The sequence below is a fragment of the Medicago truncatula genome, chromosome 5, assembly GCF_003473485.1.
Source record: "Medicago truncatula cultivar Jemalong A17 chromosome 5, MtrunA17r5.0-ANR, whole genome shotgun sequence".
Taxonomy (NCBI): domain Eukaryota; kingdom Viridiplantae; phylum Streptophyta; class Magnoliopsida; order Fabales; family Fabaceae; genus Medicago; species Medicago truncatula.
The window spans coordinates 28132346-28143272 of NC_053046.1; the positions used below are offsets into that span (position 1 = coordinate 28132346).

The 10927-nt window shown below is 33.6% G+C and overlaps 1 protein-coding gene across 3 annotated transcripts; it reads right to left on the reverse strand.

Moving 5' to 3' along the window:
* Positions 1-588: 588 nt before the first annotated feature.
* On the reverse strand, positions 589-6237 carry LOC11436118 (probable pectin methyltransferase QUA2). Of its 3 annotated transcripts, none has more exons than XM_003615079.4 (9): positions 5929-6237; positions 4698-5546; positions 4361-4493; positions 3601-3841; positions 3285-3498; positions 3024-3196; positions 2631-2934; positions 2040-2178; positions 589-1120 (listed from the first exon to the last, which is right to left on the reverse strand). In XM_003615079.4, exons 2-9 carry the CDS (start codon positions 5360-5362, stop codon positions 962-964), a joined length of 2028 nt encoding a protein of 675 aa, XP_003615127.1. In that variant the 5' UTR covers positions 5363-5546; positions 5929-6237; the 3' UTR covers positions 589-961. The 3 variants fall into 3 exon arrangements, with proteins under 3 accessions (XP_003615127.1, XP_024639827.1, XP_039690233.1); XM_024784059.2 differs by lacking the exon at positions 5929-6237 and adding an exon at positions 5695-5879; XM_039834299.1 differs by lacking the exon at positions 5929-6237 and having other exon boundaries at positions 4698-5679.
* Positions 6238-10927: the final 4690 nt, after the last annotated feature.

Genomic DNA, 10927 nt, shown 5'->3' on the forward strand with positions numbered 1-10927 from the left:
AGATGTTAGGGTCAAATCTTATCTGAACCATTATCATCAAGAAATCTTAAAATTCTCTGGAGAAAACCGCATATGCCTCGTTCGATGGGGATTGAGGAACCTTATTCAAGAATGGAGAAAACTGATTTTATAGAGAAAAATCACTTTAAGATTGTGCTTGAAGATGGAGATATGAAGCCCTTGTGTTTCTAGGATGAGGAAACTGTTGAGGGTATGAGGAAATCCTTGCATTAGGCAGTGATTGTTAAGTTGCTAGGGAAAACTATTGGTCACTATGGGATGAAGCACAAACTTCATTCCCTTTGGATGAATGATATAGGTAATGGTTTCTTCATGGTGAAGTTTGATTTGAAAGAGGATAGTGAGAAAACTATTGGAGAAGAGCCTTGGAGAATATATCATAAATATCTAGCTGATCCACTTTGGACACCAGATTTTGATCCTTTGTCAAAGCTATCAAGTACTGCACAGTATGTGGATCAGAATCCCTAACCTGTGATTTTGATTTCATATTATAAACTGTGATAAAGCTATCAAGTACAGCTTTGATGAGCTTATAAGGAGACATCAAATTCAAATAATCCATAAGATAATAAAATAAACAATTCTATGATATAGGGGGAAATTAACCACTAAGCATTTTATACACCACAACAATGAGCAACAACTTATTATATCATATTATTCCCAATAATAAATAATTGTGTTTATGAAACTCTAATTAAACATCAAAATAAAAAATAAATCTACCAATATTCTTTGTCAGCTGCTTGTGTGGTAATTACATGACCCTATGCATGCCTTACGGCTGCACAGGAGAAGTGGTGGTATCATCCTCTATTGTTTTTTCTTCTTCCCTTTTCGATCCTCACTTTGTATGGCATAACTTTATGATAATTATAGAAATTGGAAATGAATATATGTATATTATGGTATAGTTTCTTTAGGACTTTTCAATGAATTAGATTGCATGTTTCTTAAAGAAAGGTTTCTGGCATATCAGGAGCTTCTCCTCGCTGTTACTTTCGATTTCTATCACTCTTGCTTCCCATTTCAGCTGTGCTGCTAAAACTCTAGCTGATTCTATTAAAGGAATTGTGTCGCGAATTATAATCCAACCCTGCACACATGACAAATAACAGCATATCAGAAGTCCTTCCACATGATAAAATCAAGAGTAAATGTCCAACACAGTCCTTCACTTTGCCAGCATGTGTCAATTTGGTCCCCCACTTAGATAAAAATGTTAAGTTAGACCCTCACTTTTCAGAAAGTTTGTCAAATAAATCTCATGGTCCTAAATTTGTTAAGCGTAAGGACCAAATAGACACTAAATATCTAATTTCAGGGACCAACTTGATACTCCGTGTGTAATTCCAGGGACCAATCTGACATGACAAACTTTCTGATAACATAACAGACGGACTAACTTGATGAACCTTTTTGCTAAGTGAGGGACTAACATGATATTTTATTAAAGTTTGGTACACTCTGTAAAAAGTAAGGGACCAAGTTGGGAAATTCAAAGAGTGAATCACCAATTTAGCCTCTAAATTATAGGGGTCGCACAATTCGTGACCATCAAATAAAAAAACTTCAGAAGTAAATTTTGAAATTGAAAACTCTCTCTAGATCAAATTAGTCTCTCAGATATAACTTTAGGCAGTAAATTAACTGACCCAAAAAATTTAACATGATTGTGAATTTTTTATTTTAGGAATAATTTAAGAATTACATTAATTTCATGTACCAAATTGTCTGATGTCTACAATTTGAAGTACAAAATTGATATTTCACCCTAAAATCAAATGAGACCAAACATTTTGAAATGTTTCACTTTTTGTTTTATCCAAGAAACAGGACTGGCATCACCATACAGACCACATTCAGAGCAGTCAATACACAAAAGAAGGGCTGCCTTATATCAATACATTTTTACATACCCTCAATTATTTTAAGTAGGAAACAAGTGAATATATAAATAAATAGAAAGAAAGGAATGGAGATAGAGTATAGTTCACATTATTAAATTTACATACCTCTGGGCGTAGTAACCTGTCAATTTCAATGAACAGATCAAGCATGGTGCACCTAAGTGGCTGGGAAAATTCAAGGGATAGAATCCCTGCTGCATGCACCAAGTCATAGGTTCTCGGGTACGTCGGAAAGGCCTCACACCTAGAGGCCACACAAAAATCATTATAATAGTTAGAGAGCTGCAATCTTGTCTAGCAATTAGAAACAATTCTTCAAGACTCTAAGCCAAATGTAAGTGGAAAAATAAAACATCAAATCACCAAGTTTAACTATTTTACAAGCTTCATTATTAATTTCTTGCAACTTTATCAACATATTTGTTAGCAAATGTCAGATATTTGAATTCTTGTACGTCTAGTGAAACTAAAAAATTGATAGTTTCACAAAATATTAGTTTTACACACAGCAACTAAAATAGTTGGACCATAATCAAGAATCGACATTAAGATTTTACCATTAAAAACCAAGCTATAAAGGAAACCGTGACTCTATGTATGTAGACGGGACCGAGATTTATAAGATTGTGGAAAGAAAGTAAATTTAGTATATGCCAGGGAATCCATATAAGGACAAGAGGAAGGAGTTTAAAGTACCAATCATGCAAAACGCCGACAAAACCTCGGTCCTGGATCAAGGGAAGATAGTTAGGTCCACTTCTTGGGACCACGTTCATTACCCACACAGACTTTCTAGCTTGCAACAAAGCAGAATTAAAGCCACCAAAGTTAGCATTCATGTCTAACACATTTCTGAACATGTTGTATGGCGGAGAAGGGTCCTCATCACCGGGCCTCTTCGGATGATCAGAAAATATTACAGGCGACAGGAGTGACCAATAATTTTGGACTGCTGCTTTCCAGCTGTCGGAGTCCTCACCAAGTTCATCAGGCAGCAATCCTAATAGCAATAAGAAAAAATTATTCACTACGAAAGTACAATTACAGTACAGTCACTTCCATAAAGAACAGAAGTTACATAGCAATTACCATGTATGGCTAACTCATTCTTGTTCAAATTAGCCCGAGAAGGCCATTTCTCCCTTTTTTCAATTGAAAGCCAGCGGCGGGTCTGTGTTCCTCCTATGCAGTTTTGCAGTTCGCGATAATATGGAGACTCCACATCGAGACCTCTACCACACAGAGGCCGAGAACCTTTCTTTCTGGAAATAAAAACAGGTAATACTAAGAATTCAGGTTACACAAAAGTGACATAATTTATCATAAGTACATCATATAAAGCAGGATTACCTTGATGTATAACAATTCTTTTTGCTTGCTTTCTTAAATACAACAGTTTCATCTTGCTGTGATAACATTTCCCAGCACAAATTTTCGGTAAAGTCGTGCACAATCTTCCACCTTTTCTGATTCTCCTTGTTACGAGCATTGGTAAGCGGTGAGGTCCAAACAAAGTATCCACCCGGTCTTAAAAGTCTATCAGCTTCAATCAAGAGATTGCCATCTATTCCACATAATGTGGTTGTCAGTTAGAACACAAGATTTAACACAGCAAAGTTGTGGTTCTGAAGCCAGATAAAAAAATTTAGATCCTAAACTCAAATACCTTTCTGGTCCCAATCAATGCCACATCTTGCACAATGTAACATATCAAAGGATAGAGATGGATATGGCAACTGTTTTGAAGTGAAAGAAGCAATCATAGCAGGAAGACCTCGCTCAAGAGTAAGCTGAACTTGACTACCAGAAGGCTCATAGTTTGCAATGCACAAAGTCAAAATTTGACTGTCAAAGAGGTGTGCTCCAAAGCTACCATAGCCACAACCTATGTCTAGTACGGTTCGAATCTGGAAATTTCAGGATCCAAACATTTATCAGTCAAACAACATTTAAGGTAAGGAATATCAGTCAAACTTAATTCAACTCGGTTTCAAAGTCACCAAAATCTTTCAGAAGTCAAAACACAAGTCATTCTCAAGTCTCAACATAGCTTAGAACAAACAATTCCAGAAGAAAGTAAAGTTAAAAGCATTACAATATTCATATGATCATTTACATAGTTAATATCTACAGGGTCTGCGAACCACAAAATAGACCAAGACATAACAGTTTTTGATGTTGCCGAAACCGCAAGCAACAGCAATTGAGGTCGCATCAGCCGCGTTTGACTGAGATTCTCCAAACCGTAACTGCAACTACTATTTAAGTCAACAGAAAATCCCCACCTATATATGTTGAACCCAATATCCAGTATGTACCAAATATGTGAAGTTTAAATACAACGGATAAAGACCACTGAAAAAAAAAATTACAGCAGCAAAAACTCAATTTACCAATTTCAATAAAGATCACATATATGTACTTACGCCAGCTTGGATGAAGGAAGATTCATTTCTAAGTCCAATCATTTCAGCAATCTGATGTGAGTAGTCTTCAACTCCATCAAACATATGAGAGGCTGAACGAAAGGAAATTTGTTCTTCATCCAACATCATCATCCTGCAATTGAAAGGAACAAAAATTTATAACTTCACCAGCAAAAAGTGTGATGGATATGGATATCCGCAACCGTAATTGAGGATGCAACATAAAGAATTCTGAGGGATAGGCAACAGCATCAAAACAGCAATTTCGCCTGCATCAGCCACATATTCCAGCAATATTACAAAGTTACGTGACAGTGAAAACACACATGTTAGTTACCTCTTGGTCAAGCTTCCAGAAGAAAGAACCTCTTGTGCAGTGATTTTCACATTAGCAACCCAAATAACATCTTTTCCAGTAGGCCATCTAAGAGGAACTTTGTAATTAACTGGTGGCAGAACCAAACAATTTTGACTCTGCTCGTATTCACATTTCCTTTCAAACTCATTTCCATCGGAAACATTAAAGCAAGGAACAAAATTTTCCAACTCAGGAGAACAAGATTCCAATTCTTTCCACCTTGAAGCACCCCTAGAAATCTCACCAATATCCAACAAATCTGAAACAAGTTTCTCTTGAAGTCTCCTATAACCATGATAAACACGACCTCTTGACGAAGATGACAAATTCAAAGTCCACAAAAAAGATCCAACAAGAGCAAAAACAACTATAAAAACTAAACTAAATTTCACCAAAAACATCATCAACTTAAAACGGCTTCTCGGTGAGCCAACACTGATTGGATCAGATGCAAAACCATTCTCTTTATCTGAAAACAACTTCAAAGGAGACCTCAATGCTAAAGGGGTGTGATCTGAAGAACCCCTTCTATCAAAATCATCTTTTTCTGATTTATCTTTGGATTGTGAGTCCCATGTATCATCATTGATGTTTTCCAGTACACGAGCACCACCGGAAACACCTCGATGCAGAGGCCTAGACATACTCTTCCACACAGAAAAATTCAATCTTTTTCAATCTTCAAACTTCAAACAAACAATTAATGTTGTTGACACTGAAAATTATGACTAAAAACCAATACAAGAGTGTTATTTACTTCAACATGGTTATGAGTTTTTTGAGAAGAACCCTTTTTGAGAATCCAGCTCCAGTTGAAGAATCACAAGTCTACAATACCAAAATGAAAAGAAAAAAAAAATGAAAGTTAAATAAGAGAGAGAAAGAAAAACTAAGAAGTAAAAAACAAAACTTTTTCTTCTGAAAAGGGAATCAAAAACAGAGGAATAAAGACAAGAAATAGCAGTAATTAATTCACCGCATCTGATATAAATCACGGACCCAGCAATGAAATGGATATATATCAGTCACCATTATAACCAAAAACCAAAAAAATTGAAAACTTTAAGTATATGGGTTGGTGAGTAGCATTAACAAGTTACAGAATAGTGAATTTTCACTTACAAGTCAAAAAAATCACTATTCAATTCAATGGTTACTAAAAAAACTACAACAAAGAGATCAAAGAAAAAAAGCAGCAATAGTATAGTACCTAGTAGTTTTGTTTGATGGGTTTTTTTGATGATGATGGTGTTAGCTTGCAAAGCAAAACACAAGAAGTTAATGGTTTTGTTGTGTAGTGTTGTGTATTTTTCTCTCAGAGTCAATTCGTCGAATGATTAACGTGCATTGGAAATGAGAGAGAAAAAAAAATGAGGGAGAGAGAAAGAAAGAGACAAAGAATGAGTTTGCTACAAGTAATAAGAGAAGGAAGCAAGATGCAAGCAGATTTTGTACTGATCCGATCGTGAGCACAGACACTGTCTGCTCGCTTCAGTTTCAGTACATTATTATACATACTCCTAGTACTAAACTTTCTTAAATATTGTTTCTCTCACTTTTATGAACAATAAGGTTTTTAAGAAAGATAAAGTGTGATCTAATGGTAAAAAGACAAGAACACAAACTTTGTCGGTGATGTGTCGGGATTAAGGTTTAAGGTGTTAGGTTTAGGATAAGAGTGAACGGATTTTTAGGGTTTGTGTTTAATGTGTATGTTGCAATTGTGTTATATCTTCGATGTCGTTAGATGACAGGCCTTCAACTCGGATGGTTGTTGTTGTCAACCCAAGTCCACGTTGTTGTCGTGTTTATCTTATGTTTTACTATATAAAATTAAAGATCGTGCTCTTTAAACCTTATGCGTTGTCCAAATAAACGAATATCCCCCATTGAGAGATATCTTCCAATAGAAAAAAAAAAAGAGTAACAAAATTTCCATCGAAAGATATCTTTCGATAAATTTAAAGGCTATAACATTGTAGGTCTATCGTTGAATTACAAAAATCACACATGACCTTTTAAGTGTGCAAGCCCGTGCTCGGATCATGGGGGCTATGTCCTCGTGTATGGGCATACATGCTTTGGTGATCAGAGGTTGAGTGTACGTTTAAAGTATATAACGATCCAAGTTCAAATCGCAATAATTTCATCGAAAGGAGATAAATATAAATCACTTATAAATTTTATTTGATTGGTTTCCTTTATTTTGGACTACAATATTCTTCCTACCTTCAAAAAATTATATCATAATGAAAAGATTATTTCTCTAAAATCTTTTCTCAACTTTTATTTATCCAATTTTGCCTGACAAATAAAAATACTAACTAAATAGATGTAAAATTACATAGAGTTTTTATTTGTTTACTTCAATAGCTTTATTATCTTTTATTTATAACTCAAGAACGCTTAGATAAGATGATAAGAGATATCTTTCAGTTTAACAAGAGATTTTAGTTTTGAATTCAACTCAAAAAATACAACAATGTTAAATATTTTAAGAAAGAGTTTTACACTCATTAATCTTTGTAATTCTACGCAACGGATACCGATTCATAAAAAAGAAACTCATATTTGTAAATATTCACAATTTTGGGTGTCATAATTTTACATTAATAATTTCTCAATTTTAATCCCATGTTACTTTTTGAGAGGGATTCCCATGTTTTTTATTGAATGATTTGTCAACTCATTATTCAATTTGGCGGTGAAATTTGTAACTATATTCTTGGATTATTTTGTGGAGTAAACCATAATTCTGGATGTGGTAGAAATCATTTTTTCCTGTTAAATATATGAAATTTTTGATTGAATGATTTGTCAACTCATTATTCAATTTTTATATTCCAAGTCTTTTCTTGTCTAAGTCTCCTGTGTAGAAATCATTCATTTAATAGTTTTTGTTAATGTTAGCCTTTAATAAGCATCCAATCCTTTTAACTTGCACATCCAAAATAAATAGTAAACCAAGTTTATCATCGTCAATAATTTTATATTATTACATTTCACCAAATATCTATTATTTTCTATTAAATATATGAATCTCTTACTCCTGAGACCCCAAAAGAAAAATATACAATGACCATTTTTTTTCTGGCATCATTGATGGTTGAAATAAAAGAGTATTGTATCACAATTTTAAATCAATATAGATGGTTTGTAGCCTCCACAAAAAAAGGAATAGTTGCAATAATTGATAAGTGTCCTATATGAAACTTAACTTTAATTAGTAATAATAAATGAAACGCGCTTAACTCTACCGGTGGATTTTAAATCAATATAAATTATCTCTGTACACTCTGAAAGTATGAATCATGATTCATAAACAAAATAGAATAGAATACATAGGTGCCTAATAAGAACTTGATCAAAAAAAGAAAGAGGAAAGGTACTTAAGATTGATTAAGAAGGCACCACAATTAATGAACCACAACATGGAAAAAGATAGCCAACTAATCTTGTCCTATGGAATGGAACATGTGTGATTAAAATGGCACATGACACTTTTCCCATATGGATCTGTTTCTACTTTTATAATGAGTTAAATGCCAGCTTGTCAAGCTAACAATGCATAAAAGAAAGGGAAAAGAATGATATTATTTCTTTAGAAAATTGATAATTCAAAGGGTCAAGAGTCAAGTGATGTGAAATGGCATTATCTTAGTGTATGAAAATTCATTATCAATCAATTCATTTTTATAAAATTGATTAAACAAAATTGTTAATATGAAAATTCATGTTGCGATACATTCACTTTAAAATCGAATTCATATTCATTTTTCTAAAAAAATCAATCGTATTTACAACTCTCCTAAATAAGCTAATACATGTAACATGTCGGTATAGGATTCTTTCTCCACTTCTTTGTTGATAGAAGTGGAATAAGCTAGCTATTTTGACTTAAGGCTGAAATGACGGTAGAATAATTTAAATTAATTTCATAAATCAAATTCACATTCACATTCAATTTCGTATTCATAATTGCATGAGGAGTCACGTTGGCCTCGTTCATTAAATATTGTTTGCTAGCATATGTTTGTGGCGGTTTGGTAGAAACTCACTTTGTACTTGGCTTTAGAACATTATTAATATTACCTATTTAATTTGGTGCTACAGATGAAAATCCATTAAGCTAACAATTTACACATTACAATAAGTCAATATAAGCTATTATTGTTTATGAAATGAGTAAACCGTGTGCTCAAGTCAAACCTCAAGTTGGAGCTTAGTGGCACACTTTCAATTTAGAGATCTCTCTTTGAATATTGTAAAAACAGTACATTACACTTTCGTATTTTTTGTTCTTCAAATTATAAATCTTATTATGGTCCTTACATGCATGAACATGATATATATGTACTAACAGCAGCTATGACAATTTGTTGAGGCTTATGCTCAGAGTCAGAATGAATTTACGTATTTCTAATTAAGAGAGCAGATTTGAAAAAGAATTAAAATTTTCATAATTATCAATTTAATTCTTTTTTTTGCGTAAATTATCGTCTCTTTTCTATTTTATTGAATATAAAGAGATATTTTTATATTTTACTCGATGAATTATAAAAATAATGTAGGTAAGGCCTACGTTATCCCTTGATGAATAAAAGGTAATTTATCCTAATGACAAATAAGATTATGATTACCATTGTTGGAAAATATTGATCATCAACGTACAAACCACCTCTTTCAAATAAAAAAAAAAAACCTACGAATCATCAATAATGAATGATCAATTCTCGTGTGAAGACACTTTCCACAAAATATATTCACCTCAGACAAAAATTCTCGAGAATTCAACAAGCTCTTTGTTCTGGTACACATTAAAGTTTTATATTGTTTGGGATTTGAGATGGTAGTTTATATACAACACTTGAACTCTTCAACCCATAATGAGATGCATTTTACAAAGGATAAAGCTGCGAGGGCTCACAAAATGACCCAAAAGAGACAGTATCACGAAATGTGGTGTGATGTAGTTGAGGATGGAATAGAAGATTTAATAATAATGATACTTTAGTTAATAAAACCTTTTTTTTTGTACAAAAGAGGGCCTAAGCCCGAAGAAAAAACAAAACTAAGAAGCTAGCCGAACATTCCTAGACATGCAAGCTCCGAAAATATCATCAAAACGTAAGCTACGGGGGTCATTAGGAGGAGACTACACCACATAATAACTATAAGAATCCAAAGACAAAATGTAATTAGGAAGCCAGTTAGCACTTTGGTTTACCTCGCGCAAAGTATGAAGAATTTGGACCTGCCAATCCAAATTCAAAAGATTGCGAATATGTCTCACCAAAATGGGAACAATCCCCAAGATTGAATTTATACGTTATCCTAACAATCAAGATCTTTGAATCACTCTCCATAATAAGTTGTAGAATGCGGTCTCTCCAAACCATCATCAACTCTAGATACACACCCTATATCTCCGCATGTAGTGCATTGCACAAACCAATCTTCTTAATAAAACTTATTTTATCTTATTCTTAGAAATTATAATATTCAATAATTTTCTTAAGTGCGGATAAATCTAAATAATAATACTACCTACTAATATGAAACGGATAAAGTTACCCATTAAGGTGTTAGTTTAAAGTTCTCGTGAGTTTAGCTTAGTTAGCAAGGACAATGCATAATATATGCAAGGTCTGGGGTTTGAATCCCGGCCACTACCAAAAAAAAGATTAGTATAAACTTTTTTCCCTAAAAAAAAAAAGTTGTTAGCTTGAACAACACTACAAAAATTGATTATTTCCCTAATTGCAATGTTGGGTCAGTAAGGGAAGCTCGGGAGCCGAGCTCGGGGGAACCATCCACATCGAGGTTAGAACAACCACACTAGTGAGAGAGACGCCACACTCTTACTCAAAACCTTAAGGCATTGAATTTATGGATCCTCTTACTTATAAGGTGTTCAACCTTTACTTTTCGATTCGATATGGAACATTTAAATCACACTTGCATATTTGTATGTTGTATTGATTTGTTGAGTGAAATCTTAACAATTTGAAGTATAAAGCTGAGATTCATTTATGCTCAGCCAGTGGGGTCATATGCACCCCATACGAGCCGTCTCTATACTGCAGTGGTAGCCATGCATCATCTTTTCATTATAAGACATGTAAAAGTGAGTTCGTTGGACATTAAAAGTAAATAGAATAAAATTATCCTAGGTGGTTTAAAATGTAAATAAGGAATCAGAACATGAA